Raw genomic sequence first — 19,832 nt, 5'->3', positions numbered from 1 at the left:
ATTATTAAAATTTAGGCTGTAATGGTTGTATTGATGTATAGCAACTTGAAATGCTCCCAAAAATGGCTCTACAGCATGTAAACATATAATATAAACTCTGGCAGACTTGGTTCTATGGTAGGTCTTAAAGGGTTAAATATTTGTATCTAAATAGAATTCTTGAGCTAAAATTGTCTTTTCAATGCTGCTGCAAAACTGAGTGTTGCAGGTTTTGAAAGCTTTGTGGACTGAATGTCACTGACTCATAACTGGACTGCTGCATGTTTTGTACTCACATTAAGCACAGCAGTCCTACTTTCCCATTCTCTCTCTCTCTCTCTCTCTCACACACACACACACACACACACACACACTTTTAAAAAGACCCAAATCAGGTTCATAAATTTATGCACTTGATTATGGACATTTTTAGAAGCAGCGACGACCTCCTCTCACATGACATGACCTGCCGATTTATCAATTACTCATAGCGATTTTCACCGAGGCAGTAAAGTTAAGGCCTGCGGCACAAATGCTCAACACAGTGTAAATGAGAGCTGCATGAAGCCGTGTTTGTTTGCATGTAGAGCGAGTCTGACGAGGTCACTGATCACTCAAACTTTTCTGTGCTTGTAACTGATCCTGTGACAAACATAGTCTGACTTACAGTTTTGCCTTCCCTGCTAAACACTATCATACAAAATAAGGCAGCAGCTAATTTTTTCCTGAAAGCACACTTCCTCACCCTCAGCCTGCGTTTAACATTTGCACAGCAGACAGACTGTAGCAGCAGCTGCTGAGTGCACAAAATGTAAACCAGTTTTAATGTATGGGATTAGCAAGACCCAAGCCCCGAGTGAAATACAGGCTCGAATAAACACACGCGCTCCAGCATTTGATATATATGTTATTTTTATTGTAAGGACTGAAAATTATACAATACGAGAATGTAAAACATTCCTCGGGTGGCAAATGAGGAGCTAGAACAGGAAAGGAACGTCTCGAAGAAGCAGTCGAGCGGAGAGGTGGATGGATACATGGATGTGGAGGGGAGACGCTGAACCAACATGCTGGGATCTCTCTTCTTCTGATGCCTGAGGAGGAAGGAAAAAAAAGCCATTACCAATACGTCACAATAACGCCCCGCCCCCCGTCCTTTGATAAAACAACGTTAGACAATCAAAGACAATTCAGGGCTTTATTAATTGAGCTGAAGTCATTTATTCCATAGAAGCAGTAAGAAATGACACCACTGCCCCGCGCTCTCCCCGTGGAGCTGCAGAGAGCTGCAATCATATCACACGCAGACTGAAAAGACACTCGTGTTTACAACATGTGAATGTTCACATCACTGAACAGCTCCGGTGCTTGTCGTGAGGGAGAAATACACAATAAGCAGCGTATCCTTTACATTTGGGTTCAGAACAACTGTATTCAGTGTGGAGAGTTGATGAGATTGATGATAAATAATATGTGGTGGGCTCAACACACTGTCAGCAACAATAGTATATGATATAAAACATCTGTGAGACAGATGTGCGTAGGACCGGACCCAATCGGATTGTGCCTATTCAAATGAGGAATTTCAGAATGACGACAAACACGTGGAAGCAAACGTTCCTGAGGGAGAAAGCTACACTTGAGATGGCCTCTAGGTGTACGACATCCGATGACCTCCCTGTACCCTTAAAGACGAGTTTCGACTCCTCAGCTTTTATCCAAGATGTGGTTTGACCACCATTAGAACAGTTTCTGGGTTTTCCTGCAAACCTGATTCAAACTCAGTCAGTTTGTTCTTTAAGCACGTCTGAAATATGACAGAAACCACTCAGGCTACGTCCACACGTACACGGGTATTTTTGAAAACGGAGATTTTCCGTTTTCGTTTTAAAAAATAATCCCGTCCACACGTAAACGCAGAAATGAAGGAAAACGCTGCTAGGAACATGCCAAAGCAACAGGTGGCGATATATTCCTAACTATGCAGAAATGTTGGCCAATCAGAAGTCTAGAAGCCTCGGTGGGAAAAAGTAAACAAAGCTGGGGCATAGAAGCAGAACCAAGTCGTATGTGTGGAGGGACAGTAACTGTGTGTGTATATGTAAGCATTTAAACACTGCAGAGAGAACAATTAACAGTAATAGTATTGTAGAAATTCATTTCACCGAAACAATAACGTGGCGCACAGTGTGACGTCAAAAAATGCGCACACCTTTGACGCTGCGTTTTCTCCGTTTTTCTCGTCCACACCTAAATGCAAAAACGAAGTTTTAGAAAATATCCACCCTGGCCGGAGTTTTTAGAAATCTCCGTTTTCAGTGACCCAAAACGCCGTTTACGTGTGGATGAAAGGTGCAAACGCATAGAAAAATCTGCGTTTTCAAAAATACCCGGGTACGTGTGGACGTAGCCTCAGTTTAGAAGGGAGCTTCAAGGCTTACTCCTAGTAGGCTTTCAATTTATTTATATAATGCCAAATCACAACAACAGCTGCCCCAAGATGCTTTATGTTGTAAAATAAAAACCCTACAATCAGATGCCCCCTATGAGCAAGCACTAGGCGACGGAGGGAAGGAAAAAACCCCTTTTAATAGGAGGAAACTGGACTTTAAGCAAGTCACCAAACAGGCACCTGTGTTTGCCTCGCCCTCACACGCTGGTGTCCATGGATGCAGCCCTTCGCTCCATACCAGAACTCCAACGTCAGGACCACATCACTGAGTCAACCAGCAACTTTGCCTTAACTTTGATAGTTCATGTCATCGGCATTGGGAAGAAAGAAATACTACACAGATTAGGCCAAAACCAATCTCCACATACTTCTGGAGAAGTATGCTAGTGACGTACCACGCTGGTGAGCCAGTCGAACATCGATCACACAGTTCTGGGAGAAATGGTGACCAAAGCTCACTGCAGGCAGCAGGGGGGAGGGGGGGGGGAGCCCCAGTGCAGCACCAGCAACATCACAACACCTACTTCCAGTTAAAGTAGACATTGACTTTGCACGTATCAACGAGGACGGCCTGACAAGGATGTCTGCAGCGTTTAATCTTTCACAGCTCTCAGACCTCATACGGGACATGACATAATACGCACAGAGGCCCTAATTTGGTCAGTGACACCTCATCGGTCTCATCGCACTAAATGGCGCACACTCCTGCAGCCAATCCAACACTAACACAACAAGCAGCAAGTGATCATTAGGCGTCAAGGTTCACTGGGTAGTGCAGCGAGGGGGTTTGCCCTCTGAGGAAGGAGGCGGTGATGTTTACATTCCTCGGGCAGCGATGGGTGAAACTCTGTGATACTTTGACAGAAATGCAGACCTACGTTGTGTGTTATTATCACACAACGTTACTTCCTACGAAAACACTCAGACAGCTATGTGGGAGTGTGCCAAAGCCAGAAAGTTGTCTAGAGAGCAGTGACAAAATTAACTGTAGTTTTAACTTTATGCAGCTGCATTTCAGTCCAGCAGTTTGATTTGCTAGCTGTTAAACTAATGCTGTTGTGATCTCTGCGTCTGCTTATGCCAAAAAGAAACATGACCCATTGGAGGGTTTGGGGCTGGTTTATGTCAGCTGTTAGCTCGCTGCATGGACAGGCGTTGCCTCTTAAAATCATTTAAAACCACCTTTGTCAGTCATTCTTTAACACTCGAAAAGTTCCAAAGTTCAGAACTGATCAGCATACCGTCACTTCGGGAGCGTTTCTACTCGTCAATGTACTCGAAAGGCTCGGGCGGCTCAGGCTCCTGCTCTTCCTCTTCAATTTTTGGGCCGTGAGCTGAGACGGGCTCCACCAGCTCCTCCTCCTCCTCGCTGGTGTCCTTCATGATGATGATCCCGCCTGTATGGAGCTGGTGACACACGGAGGGAAATTAGCACAAGTGTGGAGTAACAAGTTCAAGGTTTGTATACACTTTATGGACAAAAATATCACAGCTCTTAATAAAGATTAAAAAATGGATCAAGCTCAGTGAATTCAAACTCAAATAGGAGGCTACCATGGCAACGAGCAGAGCCACCGAATACATGCAGAGCTCCAAATCTCAGCTAGCATTTGGGGTAAGGTTGGTGGTTTGATTCCCGGCCGCTCAAAAACTGTGTGCTGGGAGCTTCATGGCATCGGCTTCCAGGACCATACATGTGACCCAGTACTTTTGTCCATGTGGTGCATTATATGTACTTAATACACTTTTAAATATGTTTTTGTCTTTAAACTCAGGAGCCCAGTACATGACAGAGTCCCACAGTTATGTATGCAAGTCCATATTACAGATGTGCATCCAGTTTCAAACAGAGGGTCAGACACAGAAATGTGTTTTAAATTCTCTTCAAGATACATTTAATAAAATATTTACTTTCAGTGTAACAGTACATCTATTAGGGCTGCCACAAACGATTATTTTGATAGTCGACTAGTCAGATCATCATCCATTGGACATAAAACGTACAGCTTATTGCACCAGCAGCATCTGCTCTTATATAACTATCATTAGCTTACAGCTTTAAGTGTTTAAGGTATGTGCTAACTAAAAATAAAGACAAGATGATAGTTTATTCATTTTTAATGAAATCTGCAGGTTGTTTCAGTGGAGTTTAATAAACTCCTTGCTATCTAAAATATAACGGGACACCGGAGTAAATTCTCGAGCATCTCACACTTCTGATAATCAGCTGTCTGCTGGACATAAAAACTATAACTTTAATCTCAGCCAAACCGATTTACTCAGAAACAAATAAAATACTTAAAAAAAAAGCCAAACAATAACATTTTTAAGTTATCTAAGTGACTTATATTACATATTTAACCTGAGTAGCGATTTGCCGGGAGTCCGGTGTTCTGACGGCTCTAGTGAGCCTTGCCCCCGGCTAGCTATCGAGCTAGTGGGTAACAGACGTCTCCGAAAACGTCGGAGCGCTTTTGAAAATATGTGGTGTCTTGATAAACTGAGCAGATATTTGAGGTTTACACAGCTACATTCTCGCCTGAAAATATGTTAAAGGTTTATTTTGTGACCCAGAAAGAATAATAAGAGTAACATTAAAACTAACTAGCTACCGCTAGTTGACAACTGCGCTAGGCCGCGCTATGAATTCTGGGACACAGCTCCTTCTTCTTCGGGGTTTAACAGCAGCTGGTATCCTTGTACATGCAGTGCTGCCATCTTCTGTTTCAGTCCGTTATTACACTCTTAAATCCTACTACTTATTCCTGCGTCTTTTGTGATCTTACAAAGCTTCAAAGGACACGTCGACTATTAAATCAGTCATCGACGATTTTGATAGTTGACGTAATCGTAACTAGTCGACTAATCGTGGCAGCCCTAACATCTATAACAGAAGTGTAGGTATATTAGAAGTATTTCTAAATAAGCAATACTTTTGAGGATTTGCATAATTCAAATTAAAGGTTTACATATGCGCCCAAAAAAGTAAAAGATTACACACAAGCCAAACAGAGACCCAAAGACAGGAAGTCTTGTATTAATTTCCATATAATAGGCCTCTTAACACTGAGCAGATTTCAAGATAAGTCCTGTAAACCTCCCTTCACTTCCTAAACCTGCTTTTGGAACCTAAAACAAACCCTTAAAAGGAAAGCAGCATTACCAAAACCTTAAACAAGCAGGGACACATGTACAGTGTAGTACACTGAGCTTTGCTCGCTGGACAGAAAAATCAAACAGTACTTCCTCTTTACAGGACTGGGGTGAGTGCACGCTGTCCTGCCGTTTACTGTGGAAAACTGTCAGCGTTTACAGGAGAACCGCAGAGCTCGGGTTTATGGGCCTGGACGGGGGAGATTCTGCACTTTTTAATCGAACGAGGCCAAAATCAAACCGCAGCCTGGATCTTAATTTGAAAGATTTATATTAGAGGAAAATAATCAGAGATACTGTTACACTGTTAAATTCTGCTCTCTGATGCTTAGCGCTCATTTAGAAATATCACGTGTAAACGCTGTAACTCAAGGGACATCTGAGACGTCACAGAAGCACCGATGCTATAAACAATAAAAAATAAGCAGAATGATTATATTCAACAATCTATTTGAGTGCTGTGTTGTGGTGGAGACCTCATGTTGTTATACTGGACCAAATTTAGGTGTAATCTGTACGTGAAAATAATGACTTTGCTGACTTTATCAGTAAAAGAAACTATGTTCATATTTTCTGAGAGGGGCCTAAAACCAAATGACTCAGATATTAACAGGAGTGATGGACCGAAGGAGCTTTGACCTTAACTCGATTTGTTTTGTTTGTTTTCTGAAGCATGTCATGTAAAATCTGAACAATCAAGTTCATAAAAACCAGAAAATGTGAATCTCAGTCCACATCTGGTTGATTTTGAGTTACCGGTTTGAAGGGCTGGTAGCGGCAGGTCTCTGGCATCGTGAGGACTTTGAGCTGAGCTGGCATCACTCTGGCTGGGTTCTCCAGGAGCTGGAAATTTGGCTCCACCTCCTTTTTCTTCTCTTCATCCTTCTTCTCTTTCTCACCTTCTTGGACCTCCTGCGAAGGAAGAATGAGGATCAGGGCCACTAGAAGTACTTACAGTATATTCATTTACTGCTTTGTCTGAACAGATCTAGTCCCTGACTCGGAATAATTTGTTTCTACTGTGAATTAGACATTACTGAGGTGTCATGGGTAATAAATCCCCTCCCCCCTCCATCTTTCCATTTCTGTGAATCAGCCTGCTCTTCCTGCTCTGGCACCGCTGATGGCAAATGAATTGTCGGGCTGCTCAGCAAATGCTGGAAAACTACGAATGAGGCACAACGAGTACTGATGGATTATGAATAAGCAAATGAACCATCTGACCCCAGTTTTAGTGGGTACCTTTCCTTCAACCGCCATCTTCGAGTTAAGCCAAATAAAATCAAAAGCCTGAGATGTGAGGGCGTAGGACGTTTCCAGGCTCGTCTCTCAGCACCAGAGTTGAGACGTAGCGTGGCAGAGAGGATCAAACACACGGCCTACACTCAGAGAAAATCCCAATGAAAGTTATACTGGCTCTTTACTGACAGGGGTGTCTGAACGCTGGCTGTGGATGAGTGAGAAGCTCGAGAGACTTTAAGAAAAGAAACAACTGGGTGTATGCTGCGCTACCCTATTCATTTTTCATACAGCTGTCATTTGATTTGACTAACAGGGAAGTTTTCATTTGTTTGATGACAACAAAAGCTACAGGAGAAAAAAAAAGCACAAATACTCCAAGTGCGAAAAACACACTAGGAGAAAAGATGGACTGCTGCGTGGTGACTGAAGCCAAAGGCGAAAAGCAAAGACAGACACTATATTATACGCTCACTGGCCACTTTAGTAGGTACACCTTACAAGGACCAGGCTGGACTCCTCGTTCCTTCACAGCTGCCTAATTCTTGGTGGCAAAGATTCAACAAGGTGCTTGGTTTTTCATAGAGTTTTGTTCATGCTGACATCATAGCACCGCATAGATGCTGCAGTCCAGTTGTCTACAGTGGGCTCAGCGTTATGTCTAAGAAACCAGTTTGAGATGACTGGATCTTTCTGAGCATTATCCTGCTGGAACCAGATGGTCATAAAACAATAGACACGGTTAGCAACAACATTCAGGTATGGTGTTTAAATGATGCTCAGTTGGTAGTAAGGGGCCTGAAGTGTGACAAGAAATCTCCCCCACACCCTTACACCACCAGCACCAACCTGAACTGTTGGCATAACTGAGTGCTCAAGTAGAACAGTGCTTCACACACCGTGCCTCAATCACTCCGTCACTACAAGCACTTTTTCCTGCACCTAAATGCTTTCTAACAGTCGCACTCTGATGAAAATATTGGAGAGCAACCTGGAGTTCAGTATCTTGGCTATGCTTTCATGTTGTTTACAACTAATTCTGACCCTACCGTTTGAATGTGGCAGCAGAAATTGAGACTCAGTTCAGGCCATATTTTTAAACTTTAAACTTGACCAGCCCCAGTAGCCTCAGTTTGCTGCTCCTAGCTTACAAGAGTGGGAGCTGGTGCGGTCTTCTGCTGCAGCCTATCTGCTTCAAGGGTCAACGTGTGGTGTGTTGAGAGATGCTCTTCTGCATGCCTCAGCTGTAATGAGTTTATTGCCTTCCTGTCAGCTCCACTCTGGCCTTTTTCCTCCAACATAAACAAGGCATTTTCACCCATTTTCACTTTTTCCAGAATCATCTATAAAACCTAAAGATGGTTGAGTAGAAAAATCCAAGTAGATTCTGTAAATAAGCTTCAGACCAGCCTGCCTGGCACAACAACTACGCCACATTCAAAGTCACTTAAATCACTTTCTTCCTCATTCTGATGGTTGGTTTGAACTTCAGCATTTTAATCTTAACCATGTCTACAAGCCATCTGATTGGCTGATTAGCTTTTTAGCAAGCAGCTAAACAGGTGGACAGCGGGTGCAGCACATCTCGCTACAGCTGAAGAGTTTCACGATTATAAAATATAATAAATGCTTTAACTTCAACTGCAGAAATGAAGGACCTGAGTACCAACAACCATCCTTCTGTTTTCATTTAAGAAAAGCAACCTCAGCGTGGTTAGGGTTCGATTTTGTTGGATTTTTCTGTTCCTGGAGGTAAAGCTGCTTTCTCCAAAAGGGCTGGGAAAATCATCAAAGACCCCAGTCACCCATCACATGGACTCTTCACCCTCCTGCCCTCTGGGAGGCGCTACAGGAGCCTCCGGACTAAGACCACCAGGTACCGGAACAGGTTCTTCCCCACAGCTGTCAGACTCCTGAACTCTGCCTCCTGACATCTGACCCACATTAAACTCATGGACTGAACATACACTGTACCCTCAAACACACAATAATAACATGGACTGAACCACCACTCACAACCACTAGCACTTTATAGCCTCTGTAGAAATTATCCACATATCTCACTTATCTTAACTGCACTACTGTATAGCTCTGTATAAATAATCATCCTGTACATACGATAATTTTTAGTCCTACAACTGTTTATAACCTGCATAGTTCACATTTCTGTATAACTGTATATCTCAGATTTCTGTATAGTTTTTTATTTCATATTTATATCCTGTTCATAGCCTGTACATACTTATAGTTATAGACTATTCATAACATACTTCATACCGTGTACATTATAACATACCATAATAGACCCATTTCTGTAATATACTTACATATCTATATTATTGCTAATATATATTGTAATATATCTATATCACTAAAGCACTTCTGGGTGGATGCAAACTGCATTTCGTTGCCCTGTACCTGTGACATGTGCAATGACAATAAAGTTGAATTCTATTCTATTCTAATTCTATTCTAATAATCAAAACAACTACAAAAAATAATAATATCTTTAAAAATTTATATTGAACAGGGGAAAAAACACAATATGATTATTAGCAATGAATCAGGAAAGTTGGGTTGTTTTCCCCACTCACCACTTCCATCTTCTCCTCCTCCTTCTCTTTCTTTTCCTTCTCCTTCTTCTTGGCTTTGGCTGTGATGGAGAGAACAGCGGTGGATACCTGGCATGAGAGAGAGGGAGAGAAAGAGAGAGAGAGAGAGCGAGAGCACAGACGTTTCCACGACGTCAGACGTTACCACAGACATTAAGAGCTTCTACAAACATGGCTTAAAATGTACAAAACTAGTGAACCACAAAATAAATGTCTTTCATTACATTCTCAGGGCAGGATCGGATTGTGAAATGAGCAACTGAGAAAAAAAAAAAAGGCCAAAGATTCTACAATAATAAACACGACGAGCAGGAAAATGATGAGTCTTTACACTCGAAATTATTTGCAAATCAATACAGAGCGGGATCAGCTTTCCTGAACTAATAATTTCAGAAAAAGGGAAAGCAAAACAAGCTGATGTGCTGCGGCGCCTCGGTGCTCACCTTCTCCTTCTCCTTCTCTTTGGGAACCTCCAGAGCTGGTGGGTAGGCGAAGGTGGAGGGCTTACAGTTGGAGCGGTACTGCACCTTAGGCATCTGAAAAAGAGAGAGGAGAATAAAAAAATTTGTAAACATGTTTCATATGTTCACAGTGTAACTTAAAATGGGCTGACTGACGTTCTCGCTACAGTACAGAGCACCTGTTTGAAGCACCCTCTAAGAGACAGACACTTAGCGTCATCTACTACAGGCTGTATTTTATAATCCTTCCTGAATGATATTCAAGGACTTGGCACTTCCTATTCCTTCAGTTACTTCAAAACAGACACCTTTAAGCAAGGGAATCCTCTGTTACCTGAAAAAAAATGCTTGCAGAGAGCTGCAAAAAAAAAAGCTGGAGAAAGCCTGGCTTATATTAGCTTGGTCTGAACCCATTTGAATACTTGACCAGTTACAGAAGAGGGGTTTGCTTGTGACAATGCTTTCCTCCTAATAGCTGCAGACTGAAACTTAAGTGAAAATGAAGAACTGCTCTGTCAGATTTACCTAGACAAACATTAAAGAGGATCTCCAGCAACAGCACCACCAGGTCCCTTCTGTTCAGTGTAAGCCTTCACATTATAACAGCTCGCTGAAACTAAATGATTTAAACTGTCTCGATGGTCCAACAGAGCACCCCTGCAGCCTTTAAAAAACACAGGGCGAGTGACAAAGATGTTCTTTTCACCGATGGTAAGGCTCAACGTCTGTGAAGGCTTGTGCTGTGCAGCAGAACTCGACTTGACAAACCTTTCCGGGGTGCGGCGAGTCTGTTAAACCCTGCTGTCCCCGGCCCTGGTTATCCAGGGATTTACACCGAGTATATTCTCTAGTGCTTTGTAACGTTGGGAATTCACAAAACCTCAAAAGGGTGTCAAGTGTCCCAGGTGTCAGGTGCTGCTGATTCGGGTAGGACAGAAGAGCTTAAGCTCATCTAATACCAGTTTAACACCACAATATGTCACGCTGATCCTTTGGCACCAGAGTGCGAGTGGCAGGCGGCCAGAACAGGCAAAAAGTCAGGAGAGCCTTGTTAAGAGTCGGCTGCTGGTTACAGTTGTTCCCAAGACGAGAGGCTAAATATTTCCTGCACGACATGCAGCAATAAATACGAGCTCAGCAGCCATATTTTAGACCTCATGTTGCTGTTTCCTACATACAAAACAAGGCTCACCTATAAACACATAGGTGGGGCTAATCTACCAGACACCATAGGCCACTTTAAACGTGTTGTGGTTGAGGTTTGTAAATAATAAAATGCTTCGGTACCTTGAGGTCTTTGTTGAGGCCGATTATAGCGGTTGGTGTGAAGGCCAAGGACAGGAAGTGGGAAAGAGGGAACCAGAACCAGAACTGAGTGAAGACCAGCAGGCCGACCACTGACGGCATGTGAGTGTGACCCGTCCTGGACTGCAGGAAGATGGACACGTTACGTCCACCTGGACGACAGAAAGCACAAAGGTTAGAGCATTTTAGTAAAATGAGACAAGAAAGGCTTAAAGACCATGATGGCAGGTTCTCAAATTTTCTGTCACCTTTGACCCCCTAAGGAAGAACCCCTGATTATGTTAACACTGATTTAGCTGGTTTGGACTCCGATGTTTCTCTGTGTTAGAGTTAATACGTTTTAAAGCTGCTGATTCCTTTTTGATCTTCAGACGGACCCACATGTTTACAATCATCTCTAATGTTTCTTATAGGCCAAAGATAACATGGTCCGCAGCACTGGATAGAATTTGCTACCATCATAGCCTAGTGCTAATTCCAAAATTATCAGTCGTACATTTCCAAAAAGACCCCGTTTGTCTGGACACACTCATTTATTATTGAACCTACTTCTGCTTTATGTGCTAACCACTGATGAGAGGGAGCTCTTGTCTAAATTACAGGCTCCTGCATAATATCTGAAGGTCTGAAAACAAGGAGAGCGCTGAAAAGCAGCAAACCTCAAGCGAGCCGCAATGATACAAATGAAATGCTGAGCGCCGCTGGCCGTCAACACCTAACATAAACAGACTGAAACTCAGGTCACAGGCTAAGTCGAGGGGAAAACGAAAAATGAAAAGGAAACTGTGCTTTGAACAATAACCAGAATGCTGATGGCGAAAACAGCTTTTTTCTTTCATGTGACACAGTTACAGTTGATAGTGAAACACATTATTTGAGACTTGGCAGAGAAATCAGATGATGAGGGAGTAAGAGGTTAACAGGGGTACAGACCAGGATGTTCACCACCCAAAGGAGCTTTGTCCTTCTGGCTTCATTCTGTGTGATCCGTTGATCTCAGGGCAGAATATAAAATATGAGGATGTGCATGGCAAGACAATTACATCCAGGAATGCATTGTCTAAAGCATCCTGCATGACAGGCCTCATTCATTATCATCAGGTTTGAGCTGGACAGGGCATTAATAAGTGATCTACATCCAAAGAGGTGTGTCTGCCATCCTGAAAAGATCCCAAATGCCTTTTCCATCTACATCTGAGCAGTTACAGTTTATACACAGCTCAGTTTGATGTTCACCAAATAATAAAAGATAAAATTTAAAGAAGCAAAGAGTTAAGAGCCTTCCCCTGAGTAATTGCTACAATGATTATTATCTCATGCAGCAAGTAGCTTCTCATTTATTAAACAGCCATGTTGGAAGACATCGCCCAAGGAGGTGGGAAAGATGCGATTTGTTCTAGCAGGGTCACGTAAAATGCAAAGACTAAACAGCAGCATTGTGTGGCGAAAAACAAGGTCGCCTGACTGTCCGAATATGGTGAATGACCAGATTTTCCTCACGTCAGGTTTCATGGACCGGGCACCACAGAGCCCACAACTTAACCCCACTGAGAATCTTTTGCATTGTTCTGGAGGACATTTCAGAGGTGCTACTCTCCCTTCAATAACACAAGAACTTGGCAACAAAAAATAAAAAAACACTGAAAGGAAATATTATATCATTTTTAAATTTTTTTCTTTGTCCAGGCAGTGTATCTTAGCTTGAAGGTTCAAAAATATCAAGAATAGGGATGGGTACCAGTATCCGGTGCCATAATGGCACTGGTTCTGACATAAACGGTAGTAACCAGACCGAAAAGCAGCGCACATTTTGGTGCTTTATTTTGGTGCTTTTTTCCCCCTGACCTGTGATACACTTTAGATTCTAGCCAATCATTTTACGTTTCTGAGGATAGTAGGCGGGCCCAGGTACGTACGTTCTTTTAGAGCAGAGCTACAGATTAAAAATGCCCAAGGCGAAGCGGTCAAAAGTCTGGCTGTACTTCACAGCAAAAGATGCAAACTCAGCAGCTGCAACAAGTGCTTTAAGCTGATACTGTGATACTGTCAAAGGAGGTAACACCTCAAATCCGATGAAATGCGCCGTATTTGATAGCTTGCTGCGAGACCTCACACCGAGCACATCTACTGCAGGTGTGGTGCCTGTTATCAGACACGGAGTTAGCATCATTCCCCAAGAATCCGAAGAGGAGAGTCCTGGCCCCTAGCCCTGCCAGTGTAGCAGAAATGATGAGGATGATGATGCAGCAGCAGCCGTTCTTCTCTGCGTGAGTAGCTTAATGTTGTTCGTGTGTAATTTACATTGAGTAGGATAACCACGTTATTACATTAATGCATGTAAGGTGAACTAGCAAACACCGTCGTAGTTACATGCAGCTGTCTTCTTGTTTGATGGCAGATACTCCCTTCACTCTGGCCAAAAAGGCTAAAATGACCAAAGAAAAAGTGGAAAACAGTTAAACATGAGAGGTTTTTGGACAAAGTTTGTGTTTTTTCCATTGTTTAAGCACTGCTTCCAGCCAAGAGTGATACCATATATGCCCCATAGCTGCAGAAAAGGCTAACATTGTTATCTTTTTACAAAAAAACAGCTGAACATGAGAGGTTTTTGGACCAATTTTGTGTTCTCCATTCTTTAAGCACCGGTTTGAGCACCGTTTAAGCACCGGCACCGTTTCAAAAGTACCGGTTTGGTACTGGTATCGGATAAAACCTAAACAATACCCATCCCTAATCAAGAAGATGTTCTGCTGACTTCAACAAAAAGACATCTATTTATATCGTATTTTATTTTTATCTATGAAGATGGCTAGAAGGGTGATTAACAGGGGTCAAGGGTGTAACTTGAAAGAGCAAAAGAACAACAGCCCACCCAAGCAATTCTCGGATAAACAGAAGGGAGGGATGGCAGAAGACAGAAAGAGGAGGAAGAGGAAGCACAACCAGGATGAATTCATCATTTCTATAGAGATAAAGAGAAAACCACCTCTTTTTTTATTTAATGACAAGGTTACTAGGGAGTAGCCCTTCCAACTAAAAGTAATATCAGCCTAAACAATAGCACTTAAATCATCTGCTGCCTTCTTCTCCTGCAGCGACTCTAACCTGAGGTCACTCGGATGATTTAATTACGGGGCCTTATCTTCAAATCTGAGCCGGTGTACGAGACATTCCAGTCCCACGGGCTCAACGTTGGCCAGAATGAGTAACGAGGCTAGCTCAACGCACCACGAGCGTGTGCTTGAGAGTCTCTTAAATACTTAGAAGAGGTTGAGTGCACTTCAGTAACAGGTTCTCCCCCACCCGCTGTTTTTGCCAACTCTCACTTTGGTGGGCCAATTTTCATTCCAAGGAGTTGGTGAGGGAGGTGCGCAGATCCACTGCGACCCCTCAAAAAGGTGTAACGTGACTACATCAACAGCCAGCCTGCCTGTTTGGGTGTGAAGAAACAGCTCAATCGAATAAAAACAACAAGACGTGGCGTGATTTGGTTTTTCTTCTTGTTTTTTCTTTTTTTAAATAAGAATGCGAAAGCTAATTACACTTGATTCACAGACTGCATCAAATACTGGGAGAAAGCCTGAAAATACAGGCGGGAGGAAAAGACGTGGACGCAAAGTGAGAGAAGAAAAGCAGGAGACTGACGGCTTTCAGGGTAATGAGCACCAGTTATCATGAAACTGAGCTCTAATCGCTTCCGCCAGTCAAATTAAATACAATTACCCCTGCACCTCAAACACTCCCAAGGCCCTGGAAGGACGAGAATACTTAAACATTCGTACCGCGTGAGCCTGAGCATGTCTGACATTCAAACGGGAGTAGTGTATATTCTGCACTGAAAACAGGGCTAAGCAGCTTGTGCAGGAAAGAGAGAGTGGGAAGAATCAGGGGTTTTGGTCTCACGCAGGGACATCCTGGCCTGAATTTATTGCGCCTGATTTGAAGCATGATGGAAATCCTGTCGGTCATCAACATGGATAATCTGCCCAGAACAAAATGACCGTTAATCAGAGAGCAAGAGGGGCCGAGTTAACAGCGAGCCAATGATGTGCTTAATGAAGAAAAGAAAAAAGTGTCATATGAAGGTGCTCGGGTTCACTTTGTGAAGAATGCAACACCTGAGAGTGTATTTCAGTGTGTTTCCCTGCTATTAAAACACACATGCTTGTATTTAGATGAAACCCTTACACTGGGGTTTTCTTTTTGCATACATATGAGTGTATGTATAGCTCTCCATGCAGCTCTGTAGGGCCTCACACACACACACACACACACACACACACACAAGCTGCTTGCTTGTGTCCACAAACAGCTGCACAGACACACAAACACAGTGACTATCAGACAAACAATAATTACCGCAGGGAGACCGACGGGCCATATGGCTGCGAGCAGAGCGGAGCTGAGGTACGGGCTGCCAGGCGCTAATGCACCTTTAGCATGATCTGTTCCAGAAACGCAATGCACGGGTGGTCAGCCAAAGGAGGGGGTTACTGTTTGCCCGAGTGCAAAGGAACTCCAATTAAGGCGCACACAAAACCACAAACCCACCTAACATTTAGAGCCGTTCACTTGTTTTACCGTGTAATTAAGAATTACACATCTTTTGGTACTCCACTAAGTGGTGAAGGCATGTAAGGCAGGCGGGACCGCATACCCATTCATTCTCTCACTCAGTGACTGACATGGATAAACCCACAGCAGCTCTGTTTGGAGACCGACCTGCATCGAGGATTCCCTGGGCCAGGATGGCGCCGAACTTGGCCATGACGTCATCGTGCTTGTCGTTGATCACCTTTGCGTAAAGTTGCCTGAACTGGTTCACCTGGAGTCAAGATGAAATTAGGAAAATTAATTTAAAAATACACTGCAATAAAGCAGGAGGTGCTCAACATATAAAGGAAAGAGCAAAGTCGTCGCAGGCTTTAACGCATTTATCAGATTCACTCAGTATCTGCAGAATATTTACAGCACGTCAGCTTCGTGACACCTGCGGTGATGATGATGTACCTGTCAGAGTTCCAACATCAACAACATAAAGTTTTGTTTTTGCAAATAAGCTAAGTCAGTGCTCTGCTGGGTTGCTTTCAACATGTTTGGCCTAATTTTACCACCCGCAAACTCTTGGCCTGTCTACAACTCTACAGCAGAACTGGAAACTACAATGGTAGGAGGTTGTGTTGGGGGGTGGGGTCATAGATATTCAGCTGCTAAAAAAAAATAAACAACTACCTCTTGCAAAATCCTGCATACTGCCTCGAGGCTTATAGACCTTTGCTGTGCAGATGAAGACTCTTTGAAAATGCATCTGGTATTTCTTAACTGTCTATGACAAAGTATGCGGTGATTCAAGGGTGAGTGCGTGCAGTTATGCTGGGACTAGTCACTCTTCCATGACACAGACCTTTTTCCTTCTGCGTTCACAATACTAATACTTTCTGCTTTCAGTCAAGTCTTCCCACCTTTCTTCCTTCTCACGGTTTATTCAACAAACCTCTGTCTCATTGGTATCGTATTATGAATCAGCCAAGACTGACGTGCAATAACAGAGCAGCTTTGTTTTTCTACTCGTGTACATTTTAAATCCCAAAAGGAAGTTCCTCTGTTTTATAGTTATACTGAAGAGTGCAGACAGTCTCACTGAATGCTGGTACGCCTGCTCACTTACCTTGGGACAGGTGACTTCAGTCTGTTGGATCATGATGAGGGCAGAGGCGATGAGGGCGCCTTGTCTCACGTAATTTACAGGGTCGTTGGTCATGGGCTCCAACAGATTGATGGCCTCCTGTGACAAGAAACACAGAAGAGTAGGAAACATTGGTTTAAATATACAACATTTTCACTTTTTTCAAACTGCAGGCCTGGAAATTATTCCTTCATATTTAACTCAAATTCATGATTTAAATGATAAAATGTTCTTAGAGGAGCTTTAAGCATTTCTCAAAGATTGGTACTGAAGATTAGACTGTTAAGACAGATGTGACGGCTTTGCTTCTATAAAATAATAAGGCAATTTTCAAAAATCGATGGACCGAGCCTTCATAATCTTGAAGGTCTTTTATGATTCAGTCTCTTGCACAGAATGATCTGTAGAACCTCACAGTAAGTTTTAGGTCATCAGGCTGAAAATGCCTCATTTATCTGTTAAAGCCCAAACAATCAGGATATTTTTATCCCGTAAACTTGAAGTACATCATTTTTCACAAAGAGGAGTAAATACAGTGATTTTGTTAACAAGCTAGTAGATGACATCAAATATTTACAAGGAAAAAATGAGCCATGTTTCCTAAAACAATTTAGAGAACGTCTGTGACATTATTTATGCAGTATGTCTTTCTTTTCCAGAAAAAATCCAACAACAATAAAATCACCTCTCGGATTTCTTTTGGAAAAAAATGCATGCAACTTTTTATTTTAAACTTTAAATGTATTTTATTATGAACAAGGGAAAAATCCCAACAGGAAAGATCAGTGCAACAGGGATATTTCTGTTTGGCAATTATCAACAGAGGCAACCAGACCTCACAAATTAATGACATTAGTGTCATTCATATCTGGTTGTCCTTGACAACTGTCCAACAATCAGTCTCCTCCCATGATTACTGTGAATGAATGAGTGAGGCAGGACTACCTCGCTGCCTCCTCCTGTCTGCTCTCCCCTGTGTTTTTCAGACAGTCTATCATTGTTACTTTTATTTCTCCTGAACAGAAATGACTGTAACCTACACCAGCAGGCTCAGAAGGAGGCGTCAGCTCCACCGAGGAAAGAGAAACAAACTAGGATGATGACAGTGGAGGTAAAATAAACAATGTTTCATGAATGTCTTCAGCTCAGCTGGGTGAGACACTCGTGCACCAGGATGATATGTTAAGAGTGGAAAGCCAACACTAGTCCACCACATCCTGCCCGTGATATGTTCTTGGAAGGACGTAGTGGTGGGGTGGAGGCGGGGTAATTAAAAGTATTTACTGTCAGATCCAATCAAGTGCAGCGGACTGGTTACTTAAGATCACGTTAATCCATATCCAGGGTTTTCTTCATGTTTGAGCTTCAGTGTGGCTCAGTCTTTAAATTAGATTCATTTGAGCTCTGCTAATAACTGTCTGCAGGCTTGTGCAAATAAATAGAGCAACGCAGCGCACGGTCTAACGGCACGTAACTTCTAGTTTATTACACACTTATAAAACAGTATCACATGACACGTCTCGTTAGTCTGCTTGGTGTTAAGATTACATTTCCACACTTTTTTTTTGGTGAACGGTGTTTCCATCAGGTCCACCAAACAAAGTGAACTTTTTCTTTTTTTTAAAGAAAATCACAAACAGCCTCAGTTAAAACATTCCTCAACTTTCCAGTTCACATCTCCCCCTTCAAGTATATAAACAGATCAAGAGCAGCAGCCCAGTAAATATGATCAAACCCCAAGCTGTAAATGACAGCAAAGAAATGTGCATCCCCTAAATAGGTGACCCAGTTCTTTGGTCACAACATGATCACTCCTCTAACGTACTCGAGTTCTTATTCGAGGGAAAAACCAAGCGGTGGAGCTTCGGAGCCGATCACGCCTGCAGCACGCTTCTGGGCTGACTTGGTCCAAAATATTAACGCTCGAGTCTCAGTGAGGAAGAGGGTGCAAAGAGGATGCTATCATTCTGCTGTGGCTGCGTCACCCCAGACTGAGCAGCCAACATCTCAGGGAGCGACAGCACTCCTGTCGTCTGTCCTCTTCCCTCCCTCTTTTTGGAGAAGCCAAACAAAATGCATGCTAACTCATCTGCAATTAACCCTTTTCCCTCTGTGCTGAACAGGAGTATCTACAAAGCAGTGTAAGGAAATTGTGGCAGGACATTACTGCACTCTTGAAACAGATGAAGTTCAAATGCAGTCTTCTCCCATGATCTTGGTGTAATTCGGTTTTTGACAATGCCATAAATTTAAGCATTTCTTCTTATGCCATCATTCTGTGTGACATAAGAAAGCAGACAACCTCTTGTAGATGCTCCTGCAGAGGTTACAGACGTCAGTCTGCACTCGCTCACCCCAGCCCCGCAGGGAAGCTATCAATTTAAAGAGAAACTGTTCATTCAGCATAGATAATCTTTGCATCGCTGATGCACATTACGCCAAGAGGAGAAAGAAGCCGCATGGGACAAATGAAGTCAGCAGGTGTAATGCTGCGTTTGTGGTAAAGGAAATGTTATGTAAGCTTTTCTTTCACACATAGTTTAAAAAAAAAAATTAATTCTAACTATGATTACCAACTCCAGGAGGAGTAAGGGCTTTGTAAAGACATATTTAAAAGAGAGAAAAAGTTCAAGTCTAGTTCTATGCTTAAATCAATATAGTTCACAAGACACAGCTGGAAGACTGGACAATTTTTAGAAGGTTGAAGCCCTCTATTAACCTCAAGTAAAGAGAAAACCAGCAACACCATTGTAAGATATTTTCCTCTTTTTAAAAAAAAACATGTTGTTGATAACATATTAGTCTATATTCTAGTGCAAGTCCGGCTAGCACAATCCAATGTTTCCTGCCAGTTTTTTATTTTGAAGTATTGCAGTACGTGTTGATAGCAGCTGCTCAGAAACAAGACAGAAAAGATTTTTGGAGCAGAAGAAGGAAAAGACCCT

At 42.6% G+C, this 19,832-nt stretch overlaps 1 protein-coding gene across 1 annotated transcript in view; it reads right to left on the bottom strand.

Moving 5' to 3' along the window:
* Positions 1-873: 873 nt before the first annotated feature.
* The window catches only part of psmd1 (proteasome 26S subunit, non-ATPase 1), a 42,648-nt gene continuing 23,689 nt past the window's right edge, over positions 874-19,832 (bottom strand). The window contains exons 18-25 of the mRNA XM_085134079.1: positions 16,870-16,986; positions 15,924-16,026; positions 11,184-11,353; positions 9,879-9,971; positions 9,418-9,504; positions 6,341-6,496; positions 3,673-3,838; positions 874-1,073 (exon numbers count right to left, since the gene is read on the bottom strand). Coding sequence (XP_084990205.1) covers positions 3,692-3,838; positions 6,341-6,496; positions 9,418-9,504; positions 9,879-9,971; positions 11,184-11,353; positions 15,924-16,026; positions 16,870-16,986 — 873 coding nt within the window. The 3' untranslated portion in view covers positions 874-1,073; positions 3,673-3,691. The remainder of the gene's footprint in view (positions 1,074-3,672; positions 3,839-6,340; positions 6,497-9,417; positions 9,505-9,878; positions 9,972-11,183; positions 11,354-15,923; positions 16,027-16,869; positions 16,987-19,832) is intronic.

The sequence above is a fragment of the Neolamprologus multifasciatus genome, chromosome 15 (genome assembly GCF_963576455.1).
Source record: "Neolamprologus multifasciatus chromosome 15, fNeoMul1.2, whole genome shotgun sequence".
In the NCBI taxonomy this organism is placed as follows: domain Eukaryota; kingdom Metazoa; phylum Chordata; class Actinopteri; order Cichliformes; family Cichlidae; genus Neolamprologus; species Neolamprologus multifasciatus.
The sequence above is the reverse complement of the archived record's forward strand: the minus strand, read 5'-3'. Positions and strand labels throughout refer to the sequence as shown.